The sequence below is a fragment of the Gracilinanus agilis genome, chromosome 4, assembly GCF_016433145.1.
Source record: "Gracilinanus agilis isolate LMUSP501 chromosome 4, AgileGrace, whole genome shotgun sequence".
NCBI lineage: Eukaryota > Metazoa > Chordata > Mammalia > Didelphimorphia > Didelphidae > Gracilinanus > Gracilinanus agilis.
Genome location: NC_058133.1, coordinates 247,038,395 through 247,063,633, shown reverse-complemented (window position 1 = coordinate 247,063,633; position 25,239 = coordinate 247,038,395). Strand labels below are relative to the sequence as shown.

The following is a 25,239-nucleotide window of genomic DNA, read 5'->3' as shown; positions in this document are numbered from 1 at the left end:
AAAAACACTAGAAAGTATAGGAATAAATGGAGTCTTTCCTAAGATGATAAATAGTATCTATCTAAAGCCAAGAGCAAGTATTATTTGTAGTATACATAAACTAGAAACCTTCCCAGTAAGATCATAGTGAGGCAAGGATGTCCATTATTACCACTATTATTCAATATTGGAATCAATATATTCAATTAGAAAAAAACCAGGAATAGATCAACATTTTATACCATATATGAAAATAAGGTCAAAATAGTTACATGATTTAGACATAAAGAATGATACTATAAGTAAATTAGGAGAGCAGGGAAAAATTTACCTGTCAGATCTATGGAAAGAGGTTATGACCAACCAAGAAAAAGAGAAGATCACAGTAAGTAGGATGGGTAATTTTGATTTAAAAGTGTTTTCACAAACAAAACCAATGCAGCCAAAATTAGAAGGAAAATTTGAAGGAAAGCATGAAACTGGGGGAAAATTTTATAGTAAATTTTCTCTTCAAGACCTAATTCCTCACATATATAGGGAACTGAGCCAAATTTGTAAAAATAAGAATTCCTGAGTTAGTAAATTGTCAAAGGATATGAAAAGGCAGTTTTTAGAAAAAATAAAAGCTATCTATAGGCATACAAAAAATGTTCCAAATCATTATTGATTAGAGAGATGCACATTACAACAATGGTATCACCCTCCATCTATCTGATTGGCTAACATGACAGAAAAGGAAAATGACAAATGGTGGGGGGGATGTGGGAAAATAAGGACACTACTGTTGGTGGAGTTGTGAATTGGTCAAACCATTCTGGAGAACAACATGGAACTATGTTCAATGGGCAGGAACACCACTTTAGGCCTGTATCTCAAAGAGATCAAATAAAAAGGAAAAGAATTAATATGGACAAAAACATTTATAGCAACACTTTCTATGGAGTCAAAGAATTGGAAATTGAAGACATGCCAGTTGATTGGGGAATTACTGAATAAGTTATGGCATATGTTTGTGATAGAATACTCTTGTGCTTTAAGAAATGACAATGAGGATGGTTTCAGAAAAACTGAGGAAGACTTAACATAAACTAATGCAAAGTGAAATGAGCAGAACCAGGAGAACAGAGTACAGAAAAACAGCAATATTTTAATGATGGTCACCTCTGAAATACTGTTACTCTAATCAATACAATGATCCAAGACAATTCCAAAGAAATCAAAGTAGAAAATGCTATCTCCTTCCAGAGAGAGAACTGATGAACTCTGAGCTTAGATTGAAGCATCTTTTTTAATTTTCTTATTTTTTCTTGCTTTTTTTTAATAACATGGTTAATATGGAAATATGTTTTGCATGACTTCACATGTGAGATTGATACCACATTGCTTGCCTTCGCAATGGGTGGCTGAGATGAGGGAGGGAGAGAATTTGGAACTCAAAAAGAATGCTAAAAATTAATTATTTTTTCAAAAGAATCCTGGAACATTAGAACTAAAAGGGGTATTTTATATCATCTAGTATAATCCTTCAGATAAGAAAATGGCTCCCAAGAATTTAGTAATTTCTACAGGTGTCAAAGTTGGTTAGCAGCAGAGCAAGAATCCAAATCTGCTGATATCTAGGCCAATACTCATCATTGTATCACCTTTACCTTATTTTATAAGGCTGGGAATTAGTTAGTGCCTAGAAAATCAAAGAAGACATTTGAAACTAGTATAAAGCAAAGACCAAATTTGGATTTGGAGTTATGGAAAACAACATGAGAAAGCTTTACTTTTGAGTTCTTCAGAAGACTTTACTTAGCTTAAATGACATCATAATGTGACTTAAGCTTCCAGAGTACTGGGGAACTTTGGAACAGTGACTATTGGGAACCTCCTCTTCTCTTCTCAAGAAGACCTCATCTTCTTACTTTACTGAGAAAACAAGTCAAAAAACTTGAACTACCTCTTCTTTCCTAGTCTGTATCACAAAATCAATTGACACATTTTCTCCTCCTTACTCCAGTCTCTAATGAAGAGGTGACTTCCTGATAAAGCCAATCATCTCTCCTGGTAGATAGCCCCCACAATCATTCCTTCTTCATCTCTAATCTCTTATCTACTAGCTCCTTTCCTACTCCTTAAAAACATTGCCACATCTTCCACATCCTTAAAAAATTGTTGTGCCACCCATCTCTTCAAATCATAATCCTATAACTTTCCTCCCTTTCCCAGCCAAACTTCTTTTTTTTTTAAAGATACACAGGTACATACATGTATAGTTTCTATATGAGTATGAGTTTATATACTCTTGTTCTGCATTCTTCCCTCATTCATTTGACTAACTCTTTACAATCTGACATCTGATCTTGTCTTTCAACTAAAATTGTTCTTTACAGAGTTATCCATGATTGCTTAATCAACCAGTCCAAAGGCCTTTCTCTCATTCTTGATCCTTCTGTATAATATTTAAAGCCGTTAATCTCTTTCCTCATACTTTCTCCTATCTCAGTTATTGAGACATTGCTGCCTCTTGGTTTTCATCCATTTAGCTTCTTCTCAGTCTTCTTTGTTGATCATCATTTATATCCCATTCTCTAACAGTGGATGTACCCCCAGGCTCTGTTCTCTTCTCATCTTTCTCTATACTCTGGTCACTTGGTGACCTCATCAGTTTCCATGGGTTTAATTATTATTTATATACAGATGATTAATAGATCTGTGTATCTAGCTTTAGTCTCTTTGCTGAGCTCCAGTATTGAATCAGCAACAACTTATTGCACATATAATAATAGCTACCACTTATGGTGGCCTGCTATATGCCAGGTACTATTCTTATTACCATACCAATAGCATCTCATTTGATTTTCACAATAATCCTAAAAGGTAGATGCTATTACTATTCCCAGTTTACAGTTGAGCAAATGGATTTGAACTTGGGTCTTCTTAACTCTAGGCCCAAGATCTTTCTACTGAACCACCTATCCCCTAGCCATCTAAAATTCAAAATGTCCCCAAAAGAACTTTATGAATTTTCTGCTTTTCTTCCCCTAAATTCCCCATTTCTATCCAGAAGTACCATTATCTTTGTGCTTAGCCTAGTTCACAGTCTCAAAATCATCCTTAATAACTCACACCCCAATCCCTTCCATGTCCTACATATCTAAGTAGTGATCTAGTGCTACTGATTCTATGTCCACATCTCTCACATCATTTCTTTTCTCTCCTCTCACATGACAATCACCCTTGTCTAGGTACTTATCCCTTCCCAGGAGTATCCTACAGCTTCCCTATCACCTTTGTACAATCCATTATAATTTCCAAATTGATATTCTTAAAGTAGATGTGACCATGTTTGTGTAACCGAAAAAGCTCCAGGGGCTCCTTCTTGCCTCTAAGATGAAATATAAACTCCTCCGTTTGGCTTTTAAAACAATCTGGTTCCAGCACTTTCCCCTCTCTATCACATGCTCTAAGGACCAAATCTAGACTTGAACTCAGCTGTGCTATGCATCATATCAAACTGTTCCTCATGCCTGAAATTCCATCTTTCATCTCTTCCCTTATAACCTGCAATACACTACTTCCTCATCTATGCCTCTTTGAATCATTGTCTTCAAAGGTACTGCCTTGGGGCTTTTCTTAATCTTCTCAAATACTGAGATCTCTTGCTTCACCTCACTCTGACATTACTTTGTATATATTTCTTTTCTCATCTTTGTACTTGACACTTCCTCCAGTAGAATCAAACACCTTGAGGGTAAGAAATGCTTTGTCTTTGTCTTTTTTTCTCTAGCACCTAGCACAGTGCCTAACACAGAGTAGGAACTTAATAAATACTGTTGATTGGTTGAGTGATAACCACATGAGATCCCCATGATCTACCCATTTGTCTCCCAGAAATCAGGGACAAAATGAATGGTGCCCAGAACAATCTTGATGCTAGGTGTCTTTACCAAGGGTTTCTATTGTGTGAGGCTTCCCTACCTTTCTTCATCCTTCTATCCTGAAGTCCCCCTTTCTTCCCCTTCATTTTCTTAGCTGACTTCTAAGGGAGGTCCTTTCTTCCTTTCTGATATCAGAGAGAACTCTGAGATGTATTGGGGGTGTGGAGGACTCAATAACATAGTCCTTGGCAAAGAATGGGATATCCTTTCTTGCAATTCTTTTGGGCTGAATAGTCTTCTTTTGTTTGCAGGCATCAACTACCAGCGACTAGTGAGGGCAGAACAGGGACTGTCCATCAGAAACCACCGAAATTCCACTGTGTGAGTACTCAGAATGGAAGTATGTGAGCACATGGATTGATAAGCCCTTTGTTGCTTATCTTTGCAGCTCTAGGAAGCAGGAAACCAAGCCTGGTGGAGAGGTAGAAGGAAGGGAGGTTTATGCCATTCTTTAGTGTCCCCACTATACTATGGCATTCTCAGACAGCTAGGTGGCACAATGGATAGATTGTCTGGAATTAGGAAGACACCTTCTTAGGCTCAAATCTGGCCTTGGACACTAGCTTAGCTGTACAACCCTGGGCAAATCACTTAACCTTGTTTGCCTCAATTTCTCATCTTTAAATGAAATTGCAACCCATTCCACTATCTTTGCCAAGAAAAACCCAAATGGGCTCCTGAAGAGTTGGGCACAACTGAAAAACAGTTGAACTATAATGATACTATGGCATTCAGGCTTATTCTCTCTGAGCCCCCCAAGATTCATTTGCATGATTAGTTTGAGTCTTCCTTAGGTCTTTGCTACTTCAGATTAAGTTGTGGGATAGGGTCAGCAAGTCCACACTTTTAAAATTCTATTTTGTGTCTTACTCCATCTTTGTGATGTTTCTTCAAGGTCTACCCAGTGTTCATCTAAGAGACAAGATGCAGGGAAATGGGTATCCTAGACTGAACCCCACCCTCTTCCCTTCTTTTACAACCTGAACTTGTTGTTTTATATTTGTCTTTAGCACTGTACTACTTTTGAACCCTCTGGAGGTACAGGCTGAGTTCTTATCTGTGGCTAACAAGATGAGTTTCCCAGAACCTTCTCCCCATAGCACCTATGTCACATTGCTGCAACATGTTTACCAGGCCACCTTTGGGGTATGCTGTGACCTGACCCGCCTACACCATATGCTTCAGGTACGGTCGCCAACCTTCCCTCTGGGAACTTGGGGTTGGAATGGAACATGCAGATACCTTGGTTCATTAATACTTAGTATTGGGGAGAAGCAGAAGAGCTTTTCTAGGTGAACATCAATATTACCCAGTTATCAGGTACAAGCATGTGTGTTATGATCTTTCTCTTGGTATATTTTGGTCTGCCCAGAGCAGTCTTTTTACACAATACCCTGTATCATATTAAATCATATCAGATCAATTTCAGATCCTATCAATAGCTGTGGACAAGTCACAATCTCCCTGAGCTTTACTTTCCTGCTATACTAGTGGAGAAAACGATATTTGTAATAATTCCTTCAAAGGATTGTGGCAAAAAGAGAACTTCGTAAACTATAAAGAGATATATAAATTCAGTTATTAAATTCTGATGGCTGGTGATGTGGATAGCTGTAGCTTGGGAATGGGAGGGGGTATTAAAGGTGGGAAAGATGCTGAAGCTTATTTTATTATTTATTATGCATAATAATCATAATATAGCATAATACATATTATTTTAAATTTTCTATTATTAGAATGTTTCAGTGTAGATCCTGACCAAGGTCATGATCAGTTTCACTTTGGTTAGGTAGGAACTAAGGCAAGGTTCTAGAAGTGTTTTTTGAGAGAGAAAGAGATAGACAGACAGATAGATTATGGTGCAATAGAAGGATCCCTACATATGGAATTGAGATAATTAAGGTTTTGTCTCAGTTCTAATGAACTAATTAATATGGGCAGGTTATTTCTTCTCTTTAGACCACAGTTCCTTCACCTATAAATTGAAGAAACCAGCTCGGATTTCCTATTCCTCTCCATTCACCTCCTTTCAGGTCATTAGTAGGAGAAGAGGGGTCGATACCCAGGTGCAAAGGTGGGGGCTGGTTGGTCAATGATTTAAGGGTGCAAGGATCAAGCTAGGAAGGGCTTGAGAAATGACAACTAGGGAGTGAGCAGGAAGGACAGGTTGCTAGATCATAAGTGCGGTGTTAGACCTTTTCTTCTGTGTGGGGGTGTTTTAGTCCAAGACTGTGACGGAACTGGAGGCCATCTTTGAAGAGACTACAGAGGCTCAGGAACAAGCCTCTGCCATCAGAGACCCTTTGGAGGCCCGGCAGTGGCTGAAAGCCAAGTTAAAAGCTGTAGGAGAGAAAGCTGGCTTCCCCTACATCTCAGGTAAGGCTTTGGAGCAAGAAAGATGGATATGGAAATGGATCTTGCAGATTTGAAGGAAACAAATACTGAATACTTACTGTGTACACATCCATACACATTCTCCCTGAGGGGGAGTAACCTGGAGTCCTCAAATGTGCCAATGGAATATTTGCCAAGTTTGGCAGGCTGGAAAGTTTGTGAGTATGATCATACTGACAGTTTGTGTCTATCCTCTAAGGATTAGCATTTTGGTCATGTTCACTGCTTTCCAACTATGTACTTGAAAAAAAAAATTATGATAGATGGGTATGAAGCTTTTTCTAACATTGCCTATTCCTTGACATAGAAGTACATGCATAGATTGACTTTTTTTTAGTATTTTGTTAGGTTCTTTGTAAAATTTCACTACTTTATCTCCTGTAACAGATAGCAGACAAGTTGACATTATGAGCAAAGCAACCTGGCCAAATGTTTATAAGGCAGATGGGGCAGGCAGCTCAGATCTGATATTGTAATGATATGAGACATTCTAAATCATTCAACAGTTACTTTAAAAAAAAGTTTTACATAGCTTTAGCATAGAAAAGATACTCGAGATTTTAACATTTAGCTTGGGATAAGCATGGCCTCCTTCATCTCCATATAAAAATGCTTCTGGCCAACAGAGAAGGCTGCCAGGATGTGTAGCATCCACCAAGTCTGAAAGTCCTTCGCTCTGTATGGGTGTGCCTCTTTTATGGGTGGCCAGGAAGTGAGAATGTTTGAATTTTAGTCCTCTGGCCAATCAAGTCTTTGTGATATTTTCCTTGCCTTTTTTTTTTTTTAAACCCTTACCTTCTACCTTAGAATCACTATGTAATGGTTCCAAGGCAGAAGAGTGGTAAGGGTAGGCAATAGGGGTCAAGTGACTTGCCCAGGGTCACACAGCTTGGAAGTGTCTGAGGCCACATTTGAACCTAGGACCTCCTGTCTCTAGGCCTGGTTCTCACTCCACTGAGCTACCCAGCTGCCCCCTTTCCTTGCCTTTTAGGGAAAGAACTATCCCAATCTATATGAAAAGATGAAAAACTCTGATAGATATTGATTACATCACACTACTATCACATGAAATGATGATTTTTCGTACTCTTGTATGTGCAATTAAGTCAATCCTGCCAACTCTTTTAGTTGCTTCAACTAAAAGAATTTCTGAGTCATCCTTTCATTTCACTGCAACTCCTTTTTTATCGGGATTAATTTATAAAAAGAATATTATGTAATTCATTTCCTCCAATATAGCAAATCATTTTACTTTTGGGGGAAAAATCACCCATTCTGCCTGTCTGTTGCCTATCCCTTTTTCCACCACTCTGTCATAGTTACTGTAGAAGCTAAAAGGGACCACACAGAATCAAGGGACCCTTTTCTATTTTTACCAATCTTATGAGTTGCAACAACCAAAGAATTCTTCACTTGCTGGCCAACCCACTGTTGTTGAGCTTCTCTATATTTAGCTAAGCTGGTTGCACAGCAATCTGTGGTTGGACCCATACCCAAAACCTTTCCAGCTTGGTGTAGATGAAACTCGACAGACCTTGTGCACTAACAAGAGCCTTGGAGGATCTCCAGGATATGATGAGGAATCAAAGGTCTCTCATAGAGGAACACTCATGAAACTCAAAAGTTCACTAACGGTGCAAGACAGCTTAGTTAAATGTCACAAGTGCTATAGGAATTTAGAGTATGGAAGAAATCATTGTTCACTGGAATGAAAGATTTGTGAGGGTGTTGTGGCCTGAAGGCTTGATAGGATTTTTACGTAAAAAAGAGGGGACAGTAGGGAAGTTATTGTCTCTTAACTGGGGAGTTCATGTGGGCAGAAAAGAGTTGGGGGGAGCTAGCAACTGATCCAATGACCACGGTAAGGGGAATGGAAGAGGAAGAATGGGAAGAAACTGCTATTGATTTCCAAAAGAGAACTAGTGTAGTATGGTATGTAGAGACTGAATTTTGAGTCAAGCAGATGTGTGTTCAAGTCCCATAGCATACTGGCTATGTGACCCTGGGCAAGTCACTCTACTCAGTGCCCAGACTAGTTATTGATTACTAGAGGGAGTTTCCTCACCAGGAACATCATTGAAATCATAGATCCAGAAGGGAAAAACAAAGCAAAATATTACCACTGTAATAGGAGTAAGAACAACTTAGATACACTAAGAATTTTTCTTGTAAAAACTGTCCTGACTTTTTTTTACCAAATAACTGAATAAATGTTTCCTTTCTGTAGGCTTCACTGCCTCACCTGGAAAATGAGAAGTTTAGATTTGGATGATCTCTAAGGTCTCTTCTTCCGACTCTGAAACTGTATTCTTTTTATTCCTGTAGAGACAGCTCAGCCCTGTAAGCTGTATACCATCCCCATTCCAGTAGCCAGGTGCTACACCTGTAGTTGGAATCAGGACAGCTTTGGTAAGGAATGTGTGTGTCAGTTTTCCAGTTGATGCCAAAGAAATTTTGTCTGTTGTTTCCTTCCCTCCTCTGTTTTGCCCTCTGCTCTTTCCTGGCTCCCATGATGGCCATCCATTATTCTGGGATCAGTAGTGCTCTCTCTCCCCCATTAGTTTTCAGAGGTGGCTACACAGGCTCTGTGAAACATAAACACTCAGAGTCCTCAGCAAGCTGGTAGAGTCCCTACTGTCCGGGTTAGTTTTTGTTTTTGATTTTTTAATTTCCTTCATGAGCTATTTCTTTATTTAATTAATTATTTAAAGGAGGATTTTTTTTGTGTTTTTTTCCATGGTTACATGATTCATTTTCTCTCCCTTCCCTATTCCCTCCCCTCTCCTGGAGCTGACAAACAATTCCAGTGGGTTATATGTTATCGATTGATACCTATTTCTATATTATTCAATTTTGTAACAGAGCAGTCTTTTAAAACCAAAACCCCAAATCGTATACCCATACAATCTGGGTTAGTTTTGGAAGAGGGTAGCCTTGTGCTCTGATTTCAGCCCTCTCATTGAAAGGCAATGCTACCTGATACACATCCTTGGTTTGCCTGTTCCCATGAAATAATCTGGAGATACTTATCCTTGTTCACAGTACTCTGGACATCTTTGAAAAGGGTTAGGAAAAGGTGTAAAGGTCTTGGAGTTTCTGAAAAGAAAGTCCTCTAGTGGGTAAACTCAATTCAATAATAAATTATTTTGTTAGGCCTAGAAGAATTTTCCTTTAAAAATGTTTTTTAATTTTAATAACAAATTTCCACAAAAGTTTTCTGAAGTTATATGATCCAAATTGTCTCCTTCCCTTCTTCCCTCCCCTCTCCTGAAACTGGCAAGCAATTCAGTCTGGGTTATACATATGTTATTACACAAAACATATTTCCATATTATTAATTTTTGAAAGGGCTGAACAATCTTATAAAACAAAACCCCAAAACATATACCCAGATAAACAGGTGATAAATCTCATGTTTTCACCTGCATTTCTATTCCAACAGTTCTTTCTGTGGAGGTGGATAATATTCTTTTCCCTGAGTCCCTCAAAATTGTTTTGGATCATGGTATTGCTTTTAGTAACAAAGTCTGATCACATTCAATTATTCTACAATATTGTTGTTACGGTGTATAATGAAGAACTGTAAGATTTAGATGATATATACTCTACCCCATGGAGCTTACAGTTTAGTGGGAGGGGAGAGAGAACATTTACATATAGATAATTATAATATGTATCATGTATGGTATTTGTATGAGAGAAGCACATATGAAGCACTCTATGTTTAAGGAGGGATAAGTTTTTTCCATAAACTTATTAATTTATTTGTATATACATTTATAATCTGCCCTTCATATGGACCTTCCACCTTCCATTGAACAAAAAAACCCTTTGTTATGTACATGTAATAATCTATCAGGCAAATTCCTGCATTGGCCATTGGTCTTTCTCTGAATTTTAAGTTCATCATCTCCCTTTCAGGAGGTGTTTTATTTCATTTTAATCTTCTGGACTGCTCAAATTTCTAAAGCCTTTCAAAGTTGATTTTCTTTATAATGTTGTCACTGTATAAATTATTCTTTTGGTTCTACTCTATTCTCTCTGCTTTAGTTCATGGAGATTTTCTCAAGTTTTATCTGAAACTATTCTTTTCATTATTGCGCAGTCATATTCCATCACATTCAAATACCTTAATTTGGTTAACTATTCACCAATTGAAGGATACCCATTTAGTTTACTTGTTTTGGTTACCATGAAAAAAGCTATTCTAAGACTTTCTTGTGTACATGGATCCTTTATTCTTCTTTGATTTTGGGGGGGGGTATAGACCAAGGAATGGTATAGTTGGGTCAAAAGGTATGTACAGTTCAGTAACTTTGGGAGCATAGATCCCAATTGCTTTCCAGAATGACTTGACTAATTCACAGCTCTACCAACAGTACACTAATGGGCCTTTTTTTCCTGCAACTCTTAACACATCATTTTTTTCCCTTTGTTATCTTTACAGGAGACAGAACCCTAAAATTGCTTTTGTTTGCATTTCTTTAGGCATAGTGATTCAGAACATTTTTTGTATGGTTATTGATAGTCCTCTACACATTTGAAAACTGCTTATTCATATCCTTTGACCATTCATCCATTGGGGAATAGTTCTTAGTCTTATAAATTTAAATCAGTTGTTTATAGTCAGCCAATCCGTCAATATTTATTTGGTCCTACAATGTAACGGGCACTGTAATAAGCACTGGAGGATACAAAGAAAGGCAAATGAGAGTGTCTGCTATCAAAGAGATTACAATCTTATGGGGGAGAATGAGAATTTGCAAACAACTACCTATAAACATGCTATATGTAGAATGTTAGAAATAATCCACAGAAGGAAGAAGGCTCTAGAATAAAAAGGGATTGGGAAAGGCTTCCTTATAGATGGAGTTTTAGCTGGGTCATGAAGGAAGCTGAGGAGGGAAAGCTTTCCAGGCATGTGGAAATTCCATGAAAATTCCTAGGCTGGAGATGGATTGTCTTTTTAGAGGAACAGCAAGGAGATCAATGTCATGGAACCAGAGAATATGGTGGGAGTGTAAGGTATAATAATCTTGGATATGAGACTTTTATCATTTACCAATTTTCCTTCTAATTTTTAACTACATTAAATTTGTTTGCACAAAAGCTTTATACATTGTACATAATCAAAATTGCTAATTTATCTTGTATAATCCTCTTGGTTACTTATTTATTAATGAAGTCTTTTCCTGTCCATAGATCCAATACCTGTAGTCTTTAGGTTTATCACATACTATGCTACTATGATTGTATGCTTATGAATGCTGCATATTTAATTTGTTCCACTGAAGAATCTTTCTATTTTTTAACAAGTATTGAATCATTTTAATAATTACTACTTTAGAGTATTTTTTCCTTCCTACTATTTTTCATTATTACCCTTGAGATTCTTGATCTTTTGCTCTTCCATATAAATTTTACTATTTTTCTAGCCCTTTATATACCACTAAATAAGTAAATTAATATGTATAGTATAGTTACTATTTTTCTCATATTGGCTTGATCTATCCAGGAGCAATTAATATTTCTCCAATTATTTATTTTTCTTTCTGCAAAGACTGTTTTAAGATGGACTTAGTTCCTAGTGCACTTTGGTAAATATACTTCCAAATATTTTGTAGCTTTGGTAGTTATTTTTAATGAAACTTCTCTTTCTAGGTTTTCTTACTGGGCTTTATTGGTTATACATAAAAGTACTGTGATTTATGTGAAATTATTTTATCCTACAACCCTGAATATATTAATTTTAAGTTAATTTTTGGTTGTCTTTTTTTAGTTTTATAAGTAAATCATCAATCTGGAAAGAAAAATAATAATTTTGATTTTTTTTGTTTATGTTTATTCCTTTGATTTCTCTTTATTGCTTTATTGCTGTAGTTAACATTTCTAGTCTTAAGAAATGATTATGGAAGCCTTGCTTTATCCCTGATTTTTATTAGAAGGACCTCTAAAATTTCCCCATTATTTTTAATGTTCCCCCTTGGCTTTAGATAGATAATATTTGCTATATTAAAGAAACTCCATTTATTCCTTTGCTTTCCTGAGTTTTTAATAAAGATGGATGCTGGATTTTCTAAAAAGTCTTTTCAGTATATATTGATCTACTAATTTTTTATTATTTAAATCATTAACATGATATATCATATTTATAGTGTTCTTTATATTAAACTAACTGAATTCATAGTATAAATATCTCCTGGTCATAGTGTGTAATCTTTCTAACATGTTATTGTAGTATACTTGCTTATATTTATTGAAATCTTTGCATCAATATTGATTAAGGATGATGTATTTTTTTATGTTTAGGGTATCAAGACCATATTTATATTGTAGAGATTGAACAAATGCCTTCTTTTCTTAGTAGTATAAACAGTTTGTCTAATATTAGAATTAATTGTTCTTTGAATACCTTATAGATTTCATTTGTAAATCCATCTGGTCTTAGATTTTTTTTCTTTGGAAATTAACTGTCTTTTGGCTTGTTCTCTTTCTTTTTCCGATATTGGGTTATTTAAATAGGTTCTTTTTCTCAAGTGTTTTACATTTTTGTAAATATTCATCCATTTCCATTCATCCATCAGAGATACTAGATTTATTATATAATAGGACAATATAATTTACAGTACTTTATTAAGTTTTTGTAAGTATTCCTTTTTCATTTTCATACCAATTTAGATTTCCTCTTTTTAAAAAATCAAATTAATTACCTTTTATTACATTTTTCTTTTAAAAATCTATTTCTAGCTTTATTTATCAATTCAATGGCCTTTTCTTGCTTTTGTTTTTATTAATATTTTAATTTTCAGAATTTTTGTTTTATTGCTTAGTTCAGGATTTTAAAATTTGGTTCTTTTTCATATTTTAATTGCATATTCAATTCAGCGATTTATTCTTTTTTCTCTTTTGTTTGGCATACTACTTCTTTGTCATTAATGTCTTTGATGAAAGTTTCTATTGTTCTATAATTTATTCTTTAATCTGACAGTTTTTTTGGAATTGCATTAGTCTCCAATTCCTTTTTTTCTTTTTTTAAACCCTTACCTTCGGTCTTAGAGTCAATACTGTGTAGACTCCAAGGCAGAAGAGTGGTAAGAGCTAGGCAATAGGGGTCAAGTGACTTGCCCAGGGTCACACAGCTAGGAAGTGTTTGAAGCCAGATTTGAACCTAGGACTTCCCATCTCTAGACCTTGCTCTCAATCTACTGAGCCACCCAGCTGCCCCCTCCAATTACTTTTCAACTTGAGTCTTTTATTGAACATAATATTTATTGCATTGTGATTATATCCAACTTTCAAGTTTGCAAAACAAAATTCATTTAAGCCTTAGTGACAACTATATAAAATGATTACTACCCATATTATTATCCCTATTTTAAAGATGAAGAAATTGAGCCCCAAAGAAGTTAAATGACCTGCCCAGTTTCCCATAGCTATAAATGTCAGAGGAGAGACCTGAACTTAGAACATGACTTTATCCACTATATCTTACTGTAAGTTCTATGGAAAATTAAGTCTGATTAATGGGAAGAATGGGTTGAAGATGGGAGAGAGTGGGCATAAATATACCTTTAGTTACCTCAGTACCTGTTCTAAGGTGGTAGAGAGGAAAGATTGAAAAATATCAGAAAATTAGAATCATTAGGATTTGGTAAATGATTGAATATGAGAAATGAGAGTAAAGAAAAAGAAAACTAAGATTTTGAACATTAGAATGAGTTTGTGTTGGTGTTCCAATAGATAGTATGAAGTCAGAAAGGAAATAAGTTTTATGGAAAAGATGGCATTTGTCTTTGGACATGAGTTTGGAATGTCATTGGGACTTAGAGAAAGTAATACCCTCTAGGTATTTAGTGATATATGGGATAGAGGTGATAGAGACAAGATATGGTACTGTGAATTTAGAGTCAGAGAATCTGGGTTCAAATGCTAGCCTTGCCATTTACTACCTGTATAAATGTGGACAGCTCACATTAATTCTCTGTGCCTCTGTTATTCATTTGTAAAATGAAGGGGAGTGAAGTAAATGACCTTTTAAGTCTCTTCCACTTCTATATCTGACTCTAAATCATAGAAATAAATGTGAATGGGGAAATAATTAACATTTACATAGCACTTTGTTTGCAAAGTGCCTTACATCTATAATCTTGGGAAACATCTTATGGGCCCAGGGGAGGATGATCAAATAGAATAGCAGCTATTAGGTAGGGTGAAAACCAAGGGAACTTGGTGCCTCAAAAATCAAAGTATAAGAATGTCTAAGAGAAGGGAATGGGGGGGGGGGTAAAGGCAATGAGGTCACTAGAGATCTTTCAGAACCTTTTCATTAGAATTATGGGAACTGATCAATCAACAAGCATTCAAGAAATGTCTACTATGTAGCAACATATGTAGCACACTGTACTACCTGAAGTGAAAACCAAGTTGCAAGAGAGAGTAAATAGTGAGAAGGGAAGTCATTGTATATAAATTGTTTTTTCAAGAGACATGAGGCCAGCTAAGTTGCTCAGTGGTCAGAGAGCCAGGTTTGATGGCAAGAGGCCCTGGGTTCAAACCTGGCTTCAGATACTTCCTAGCTGTGTGACCCTGGGCAAGTTACCTAACCCCCATTACTTAGTCCTTCCTACTCCTCTGCCTTAGACTGATTGATACTGAGTATCAATTTTAAGGCAGAATGTAAGGGTTTAGAAAAAGGGAGAGACAACATGGTACAGTGGAAAGGGTGCTGGATTTGAAATTAGGAAGGCCTAAATTTAAATCCTAGTTCTGTCACTGACTAGATATATGATCTTGGGCAAGTCAGATAATTTGTTTAAGCCTTAGTTTACTCATCTTCAAAATGGAATAATAATTTTCACATTGCCTACCTCTCAGAGTTGTGAGGAAAGTGTTTTGTAAAATTTAAAGCACTATGCAGATGTCAATTATTATAAAGAAGTTTGTCCATGGAGGGTAGAAGGGAATTGAAATTGTAACTGGCTAAAGAAGTCATTAACTGGCAAAAAAAAGACAAGACATTTAGTTGTTAGTTTGTTTTTGTTTTGTTTGCTTTTTGATAGGAGGAACTGGGGAAACCAGAGTATGGAAAGGAAGAAATTAAAAGCACATGAAAGAGGAGAGATGATTACTGGTTCAATGACCTATTGGAAGGAGGGACATACAATCAAAAGCACAAGGAGAGAGGCTAGTTTTAGCTAGGATTGAAATACTTCCTCCTCTGAGAAGGAAGGAAAGAAAGGGAGAAGGTATAATGGTGAGAAGTCATGGAAAGTGGAAGAGGGAGGCATTCTTACCATATGGTAAGGGAGGGGTTAATGCTTCCCTTCCTGAACTTGAGGTGATAGGTCCATTCTACTGAGTTCTGGGATAAATCTGACTAGGATCTGAAAAAACTTAATGGAGACGAATTCTTGCTTCTCTATAGACATCCTAAATGAGATCTTGCTTAAAGAAAGAGAATTGTTCCAGTCAAAGACCCTCAAGGATGAAGAAGAGGAGGAAGACTTGGAGGCAGATGGATGCTTTGCTGAAAGGGACTCCCTGCTCTCTACTTCTTCTATGGCATTGAGAGACTTGACCACATCAACACCCTCTGAAATTGGCCTCTCGAGCCATCTGTTAACCTCTTTTGTCTCAGGACTCTCAGACTACATGGACAGTGGCTACATGGAAGACAGTGATGAGAATTCCCCTGATTGGCCAAGGAAGGCAGAAAGCCAGGAGGAACCCCAAAGGCCTAGGAGAAAGTTCAAAATAATTCAGAAAATCTTAAAGAACAAGAGCCATCTGGCGCTTCGGAGAGACTCTCAATGCCCTGTGAAAGAGACTGCTTCAGTTGAGCTCCCTCTTCGCCGGACAGGGAGTCTATGCAGCCCTCTGAACATCCCTTCACCACCTTCTTCCTGTTCCCAACGTTCCCATTCCCTTCCCCAGCATATGCTGGAAAGCCAGCTTGAAAACTGGCTTCATCCTACTGCCACATATCATCGACATCGGAGGCCCTTCCTTAGTGGTGATGAAGACTCCAAGGCCTCTACACTTCGTGTTGTTGTCTTTGGCTCAGATCGGATCTCGGGAAAGGTTGCCCGTGCTTACAGCAATCTTCGGTGAGGGGTGGGAGAAAGAGCATTGGGGTTTTTTTTTGTTTTTTGTTTTTTGTTTTTTTTTTAAACCCTTACCTTCCGTCCTGGAGTCAATACTGTGTATTGGCTCCAAGGCAGAAGAGTGGTAAGCGTAGGCAATGGGGGTCAAGTGACTTGCCCAGGGTCACATGGCTGGGAAGTGTCTGAGGCCAGATTTGAACCTAGGACCTCCCATCTCTAGGCCTAGTTCTCAATCCACTGAGCTACCCAGCTGCCCCCTAGAGCATTGTTTTTTTTTTTTTTTTTACCCATTTAGACCCTTTATTGATTAGCCCAGCTAACTAAGAGACAGAGGAGCTATTTTCTAGTTGGGAAGGTAGTCATCATGATAGCTTTGTCCATTTATGTGCATTAAGACATCTTGGGAACTACAGGTAGGGTCTACAGAAGAAGACCAGAGGATTAAAGGAAGTGGGGATGAGAGAGAATGCCATATGTTCATTTTATCACTTGTCTTATCCTTGTGCTAGGAAGCTAGAAAGCAGTTGCCCACTCCTGACACAGTACTTCAAGCTTCAATTCTTCTATGTCCCAGTAAAACGAAGTTATCAGCCTATATCTGGTACCTCTTCTGCTCCTACAAACCAGTCACACCTCATGTCCACAGAATCCCTAAGGCATCTGACTCCAATGGTATGTGCTGAGCTTCAGAGAGAAAACTGGGCTATTCATAGATACTAACATAACAGAAGGATGTCTCCTCACAGAGAGGGAGTAGGATGGGGAGAGAGAATAGGAATACAGATGTGGGAAGGAGGGAAGGAATGGGAATGGGAGACTATTTTCTGAATTGTGTCTTAAAAAAAAAAAGTCAACCCTTACCTTCTATCTTAGAAGCAATACTGAGTATCAGTAGACAGAAGAGCAGTAAGGACTGGGAAGTTGGGATTAAGTGACTTTCCCAGGGTCACACAGCTAGGAAGTGTCTAAGGCCAGATTTAAACCTAGGACCTCCTGTCTCTATAGCATGGCTTTCTGTCCACTGAGTCACCTAGCTGCCTCTGAGTCATTTCATTATCATTTTTGAGATAATCAATAGTCATATTTATTGAGGTTCAAATATGTGTAAGATACTGCTAGTAGGTGCTATTGGATATATAAAGAAATAAATGGCACTGTCCTTGTCTTGCAAGAATTTATAGTCTAATTGGAGATAAGTATAAATGTGAAAAAATTGAAAGAATTATACAAGACAGATCTGACAGTTCAGTGGTGAAGAAAATAGTAAGCCTCAAAACAGGATGGATATGTGAGAAATTGTTGCCTATACTATTATTAGTGGTAATAATAATGAGAAACAGTGTGGCATTGTAGATAGAGAGCTGGCTTCTGGGTCAGGAAGGCCTCTTTTGAAATCCTCCTTTTGTCATATTCTAGCTGTGTGACCATGGGTATGCCATTTAAACTTTCAGCTCCCCAGACAAATCATAAGTTGTATGTCTGCATTTTCCATACTACTAGTTCCCTACACCATTCAAATTAAAGGCATATATTTTAAATCCATACTAGAAGCTTACACGAGAAACAAAAGATTTGGGTTTCAAGAGTGGTTTTATCTCTCTGCTGGATGCTTTAACCAAGTCTGAGTGTTAATTCTGATGCTTCTTGGGTTAGGAGTCTTGAGCCTCACTCCTATGTACCTTCTGTCTCCATTTCTACTACAGGACATTACCCTGTCCTCATGGGAGGACAGCACCAATGACATTTCCCATTACCTTGGAATGCTGGATCCCTGGTATGAGCGCAATGTGCTAGGGCTGATGCACCTGCCCACTGATGTCTTGTGCCAGGTAGGCAGGCCAGAGGAATAGGGAAGGAGGATTTTGCATCAAGACTTAAAGTTGGGGATCCCTTACTTTACCTGGGCTCAAGGACTAACAGCATAATAAACTTGGGAGAAGTGTGCATAGAGAGAGCTGTTCTTGAAGCCAGGAAGACCTGGTTTCAAGTTCCGCCTCTGACATGGGGCTGCTAAGTGGCCCTTGGGCAAGCTATTTAACCTCTTAGTGATCCAGGTAACTCTTTTAAGACTATAAGTTGCATAGAAGATGCCATCTTCACTGGTAACATGTCCCTATCCCTTTAGATCTGGAACAAGGCTTTTGTCTATTTGAGGCAATGTTTGAAACTGGCATCTCTTTCCTTCCTAGTTTTCTCCACTCTGGGGAATTTATTATAACAGCTTGCAACTTGACTTTTCACCTACAGACATACAGAGTATACAGTTTTGTTGCCTGAAAATGTGCATTTATTAGAAATTATATGTGAAATGTCCTATGTTGTGTCCTATGTGTGTACCATGCCTTAGGTAACTGTTTACTTTGTCTATCCTTAGTTCTGTCCATGTAAATTAACTGGAAAAGAGTAATGATATAGCAATGGGAATCAGGGAAAATCGAAATTCTACCGTGATCATGCTCTGGGGATGGGAATGCTCCAGCTTTATGGTTTTCTCTCTCTGGTGTAGGGTTTGAGTAGTAGAAATAATTCTGGCAACTTCCATAATCTTTTCCTCCAGCTTTATTTTCTAACTCCAATAACCATTACTTGGAAGCTCTGCTTTATTCCTGTCTACACCTTCCTTTCACCCTTACCTTTAGAAGACCATTGGAAAGTCCTGAGAGAAAATGTAGAATTAACATCTCCACAAGTTTTCCCTTTGAGTCATACTCCTTTTTCAGTGTTACCTATCTCAAAATGTTCAGCCAATGCCATTTCTGTCTTGGGTTCTCATTGCAGCAGACTTTGAAGCCTGAGGCTGGGCCACTGGAGAGTGCCCAGGAGCAGCTGCCCATCCTGGCCGACATGCTACTCTATTATTGCCGTTTTGCCACAAGACCAGTCCTTCTGCAAGTCTATCAGACAGAGGTATAGACAGAGGTTGAAGAGTTTCCCTCCTTTTTTTTCTCCTTATTGCCTTTTCCCACACCATTATTTCTTTTCAGATTTCCACTAGCACCTCTTTTGGGGTATCTGATCAAACAAATTATATAGTAAAGATTATCTGAATGAGGGGACAGTAAGGTGGCTCAGTGGATTTTTCAGGCCTAGAGATGGAGGTCCTAGGTTCAAATTTGGTCTCAGACATTTTCTATAAGTATGCCTCTGGGAAAGTCACTTAATCCCCATTGCCTACTCATACCACTTTATTGCCTTGGAATCAATATACAGTATTGATTCAAAGAGGGAAGGCAAGAGTTTTTTTTAAAGATTATCTGAATGAAAAAGTAGTAGGAAAAAGGAAAAGGGGAAGGAATAAGTACTTATTTAGTTCCTACTGTGTGCCAGGAAATGGTACATAGTAAAATGCTAAGTGATTTACAAATATTATCTCATATGATTTTCACAATAACTGTGAGTTAGGTGCTATTTTATAGTTGAGGAAACTGAAGCAGACAGAGGTTAAGTGACTTGCCCAGGGTCACACAGCTAGGAAATGTCTGAGGCTGAATTTGAATTCAGATCTTCCTAATTCCAGACCCAGGACTCTGGTCACAAAAGTTCTGCACTAGTACTAAATGACTTTAGACAGATCATGTCCCTTCTCTTGGCTTAGTTTCTTCACCTATAAAATGAAAAAACAGAATTAGATTATTCTTTAATGTTCCATCTACCTCTAAACATTCTAAAATCTATAAAGAGAAGCTAGGTTCTTAGGGAACCAGAAATAATTTGAATTCAATCTATAGGAATTAGCTGCTTCTTCTCCCTGGCCTCTTCTTTGGCATACCTCATAGTGAAAGGACTTAGATAAAGGGAAGCCATCATGTAACTGTAGCTTTTGACCCCTTGTAATCATAGACATTCTTTTCTGTAGTTAACCTTCATCAGTGGAGAGAAGACCACAGAAATTTTTATCCACTCCCTGGAGCTGGGCCACTCTGCAGCTGTACGTGCTATCAAGGCTTCTGGTGGGTACTGCCTTTTTAAAAGTCCTGGGAAAGGCATTATAGGTGGTGGCAATAGTCTAAACCAGTGATGGAAAACCTTTTAGAGACTTTAGAGACCAAGTGCCCAAACTGCAACCCTCACACCGAATATGAGCCCCTCCCTCCCCCCCCCCCCCCCGCATTCCCATTGGACTGCTGGGCAGAGGGACAGGTGATGTGAGAAATGTCCATAGGTGTGTGTGGAGAGGGATAAGGGAGCATGCCATAGGTTTGCCAACATGGTCTAAGCATTCTCTCTTCCTTTCCAACCTAATGTGGAAATTAGCATGTCAGAGTTGTCTTATTTTGGGTCACTGTACCACAGTGATCTGGAGAAACAAAAGGCATTATGTCTGAGAGGGAAAGAACACTGACATACTGGAAGTTAGGAGACCTGGATTCTAGTTTCAGCTTTTGCTATTTAACACTTGCCCAGTCTTGGGAAAATCTCTTCTTTTCCTTAAATCTAACTATCTTCTGTACAATGAGAGTCATCTCTTTCTTCTCTAACATTTTGTGGAAAAAATAATTCTTAGAGGAAACTTTCAAAAATACTGTTAGGACTTCTGGTTAAGATGGCGGCAGAGTAAGGAGCAGTTGCTCGATCTCTCCTAACCGAAGCACACAGGACTCCTCAAGGGGACACAAAAACGAGTCCAGATGAACGAGGGAACCCCACAACAGGGCGCGGCATTGAAGGTACGCGGAATCTGGGCATTTCCACGCTATAAAGGGGTGAAACAGCTCTCACTAAAATGTGAGAGGAAGAAGCCCATCCACCCCCCACCACCACACCACACACAGCGCCAAGGCCAAAGCATGGGAGTGAAAACAGGACTGGGACAACCAGTAAATCACTAGCAGCCCCAGGGCTTGTACCTGTGAGCTGCAAGACGTGGGACCCCAAGTGGCTGGGGGGTGCACACTGTATGTTCCGATTTTCCGAGAGTCTGCGCGGGTGAAGGCACTACCTCCGGAGCAAATAAAGATCTATAAAGCAGTGACTTTCCCCTAGCTTCTGTGTGGGTGAAGGCATTGCCCCAGGTGCGAATAAAGATCTATAAAGCAGGGACTTTCCCCAAGCTCTGCATGGGGGGTGGGGGGTAGTGCCCTAGGAGCGAATAGAGATCTCCAGTGCAAGCTAGGACATCAAGTGAGGACCCGGTGCAGACAGGAGCGTGGCTGTGGAAGTAGCCCCCGAGACTGCTAAAGGAGCCTCGAGCAGAGGGGCAGACCAGGAGGCTTGACCCCAGGACAAGGAGACGAGCCCTCCAGAGCTTAGAAACTGCAGGCAGACCCTGAGTGTGAAGACAAAGCTGAAAAGGGGCAGGGCCAACAATGGCAAGCCAAAGGGAAGCCCAGAAGAAAAAGACTATCAAGAAAAACTCTGGAACACTCGACAACTTCTACACAGAGAAAATCCAGACAACAGAGAAGGAAAAACAAAAATCCAAATCTTCCCAAAACAATGAAAGCTGGTCACAAGCTATTGAAGAGTTCAAAAATGAGATGTTGAAGAAGATGGAAGAGATCTGGCAAGAAAATAACAGCTTAAAAGGCAGAATTTCACAATTGGAAAGTGAGGCAAGTCAACTGAAGACCAGAAATGACCAGATTGAAAAGTAAAACCAAAAGATTATAGCTGAAAACCAAAAGATCATAGCCGAAAACCAAAAGATTATAGCCAAAAACCAGTCCTTAAAGGCTAGAATTGAACAATTAGAAGATAATGATCTCTCCAGACAACAAGAACAAATAAAACAAAGTCAAGACTGAAAAAATAGAAGGAAACATGAAATATCTCAATGAGAAAGTGACAGACCAAGAAAACAGGTCTAGAAGAGACAATTTGAGAATCATTGGTCTCCCTGAAAAGGGAGAAATTAATAGAAATTTGGACTCCATTCTAAAAGAAATTATTCAGAAAAATTGCCCTGAAGTTTTACAACAAGAGGGCAATATAGACATTGAAAGGATCCATAGATCACCCTCTACACTCGATCCAGATAAGACAATGCCCAGGAATATAATAACCAAATTCAAGAGCTTCCAAGTAAAAGAAAAAATCTTACAAGAAGCCAGAAAGAGACAATTCAAATATCAAGGAGCACCAATCAGGATCACACAGGATCTGGCAGCCTCCACGCTAAAAGACCGCAAAGCTTGGAACACGATATTCAGAAAGGCAAGAGAGCTGGGCCTTCAGCCACGGATCAACTACCCATCGAAACTGACTATACTTCCAGGGGAAAGTATGGGCATTCAACAAAATTGAAGAGTTCCAAGTTTTTGCACAAAAGAGACCGGGACTAAATGAAAAGTTTGATGCCCAACCACAAAAATCAAGAGAAACATGAAAAGGTAAATAAGAAACAGAGGGAAAAGAAAGAAAACTCATAATTTTTTAAATTTGCCTCTTTTAAGGGCTTAAATAAGATCTAATTATCTGTATTACTATGTGGAGAAATGCTATGTATAATTCTCTGTAGTGAACTCTACTCACTATTATAATATCCACTATTATAGCAACCAGAAGAATAATTCATAGGGAGAGGACAGGATACTAAATGGTCTAAGATGACATGGGGGGGTGGAAGAGGGGGGAATAGTAGGGGACACCAAGAAAAATCTGAGTAAATAAGAAAAATAGGATATTCTATTACACACAAAGAGGGCATGGGAAGGGGAGGGGATAAATACTATTATAAGAAGGAGAGGAAGAGAGCATTAAGAGGTAATAATCAGGGGCAGGTGGGTAGCTCAGTGGATTGAGAACCAGGCCTAGAGACAGGAGGTCCTAGGTTCAAATCCAGCCTCGGACACTTCCCAGCTGTGTGACCCTGGGCAAGTCACTTGACCCCATTGCCTACCCTTACCACTCTTCCACCTATAAGTCAATACACAGAAGTTAAGGGTTTAAAATTAAGGGGCAGCTGGGTAGCTCAGTGGAGTGAGAGTCAGGCCTAGAGAAAGGAGGTCCTAGGTTCAAACCCAGCCTCAGCCACTTCCCAGCTGTGTGACCCTGGGCAAGTCACTTGACCCCCATTGCCCTTCTTACCAATCTTCCACCTATGAGACAATACACCGAAGTACAAGGGTTTAAAAAAAAAGATGATTAAAATTAAAAAAAAAAAAGAGGTAATAATCAAACCTTACTCTCAGTGTAATCAACTCAGAGAGGGAAGAGTAGCATAAAAAACTCTATCTAACCCTACTGAGAAAGTCAGAAGGGATAAACCAAGGGGAGCAGGGGAGTGGGGAGGTCAAGGGGAGGAGGGTACATTCACAAAGATTGACCATGTAATAGGGCATAGAATCCTTGCAAATAAATGCAAAAGAGCAGATATAATAAATGTAACCTTCTCAGATCATAATGCAATAAAAATAATAATCAGTAAGGGCACCTGGACAGGCAAATCAAAAACCAATTGGAAATTAAACAATATGATTCTCCAAAACCAATTTGTCAAAGAAGAAATCATAGAAACAACCAACAATTTCATTGAAGAGAATGACAATGATGAGACATCCTACCAAACTCTGTGGGATGCAGCCAAGGCAGTACTCAGGGGGAAATTTATATCCTTGAGTGCATATATTAACAAATTAAGGAGGGCAGAGATTAATGAATTGGGTATGCAACTCAAAAAATTAGAAAGCAAGCAAATTAAAAACCCCCAGATGAAAACTAAATTAGAAATACTAAAAATTAAGGAAGAAATTAATAAAATTGAAAGTAAAAGAACTATTGAATTAATAAATAAGACTAGAAGCTGATATTTTGAAAAAACAGATAAAATGGACTAAGTACTGGTCAACCTAATAAGAAAAAGGAAAGAAGAAAACCAAATTGACAGTATTAAAGATGAAAAGGGAGACCTCACCTCTAATGAAGGGGAAATTAAGGAAATCATTAAAAACTATTTCACCCAATTATATGGCAACAAATATAACAATTTAGGAGATATGGATGAATATTTACAAAAATATAATTTGCCTAGATTAACAGCAGAAGAAATAGAATACCTAAATAATCCCATATCAGAAATAGAAATTGAACAAGCCATCAAAGAACTCCCTAAGAAAAAATCACCAGGACTTGATGGATTTACAAGTGAATTCTATCAGACATTCAAAGAGCAACTAATCCCAATACTATACAAATTATTTGATATAAGCAAAGAAGGAGTCCTACCAAATTCCTTTTATGACACAAATATGGTACTGATTCCAAAGCCAGGTAGACCAAAAACAGAGAAAGAAAACTATAGACCAATCTTCCTAATGAACATAGATGCAAAAATCTTAAATAGAATATTAGCAATGAGACTCCAGCAAGTAATTAAGAAGATTATCCACCATGATCAGGTGGGATTTATATCAGGAATGCAAGGATGGTTCAACATTAGGAAAACCATCCAAATAATTGACCATATCAACAATCTAACAAACCCAAATCACATGATTATCTCAATAGATGCTGAAAAAGCCTTTGACAAAATACAGCATCCATTCCTATTGAAAACATTGAAAAGTATAGGAATAGAAGGACCTTTCCTAAAAATAATAAACAGTATATACCTAAAACCATCAACAAGCATAATATGGAATGGGGATAAATTAGTAGCCTTCCCAATAAGATCGGGAGTGAAACAAGGATGCCCATTATCACCTCTACTATTCAACATAGTACTAGAAACACTAGCAATAGCAATTAGAGAAGAAAAAGAAATTGAAGGTATCAAAACAGGCAATGAGGAGACTAAGCTATCACTCTTTGCAGATGATATGATGACTTAAAAAATCCTAGAGAATCAACTAAGAAGCTGGTAGAAATAATCAACAACTTTAGCAAAGTTGCAGGATACA

The 25,239-nt window shown here is 38.1% G+C and overlaps 1 protein-coding gene across 2 annotated transcripts in view; it reads left to right on the top strand.

Moving 5' to 3' along the window:
- PIK3R5 (phosphoinositide-3-kinase regulatory subunit 5) overlaps nt 1–25,239 on the top strand; it is a 60,892-nt gene that overhangs the window by 25,332 nt on the left and 10,321 nt on the right. The window contains exons 5-13 of one of the 2 annotated variants that reach the window (XM_044672769.1): nt 4,157–4,226; nt 4,916–5,090; nt 6,128–6,281; nt 8,625–8,708; nt 15,724–16,405; nt 16,912–17,074; nt 18,106–18,231; nt 19,184–19,309; nt 20,259–20,352. In XM_044672769.1, the coding sequence (XP_044528704.1) occupies nt 4,157–4,226; nt 4,916–5,090; nt 6,128–6,281; nt 8,625–8,708; nt 15,724–16,405; nt 16,912–17,074; nt 18,106–18,231; nt 19,184–19,309; nt 20,259–20,352 (1,674 nt within the window). Of the gene's footprint in view, nt 1–4,156; nt 4,227–4,915; nt 5,091–6,127; nt 6,282–8,624; nt 8,709–15,723; nt 16,406–16,911; nt 17,075–18,105; nt 18,232–19,180; nt 19,310–20,258; nt 20,353–25,239 lie in introns of both variants that reach the window. The other variant, XM_044672768.1, reaches the window with a different exon arrangement.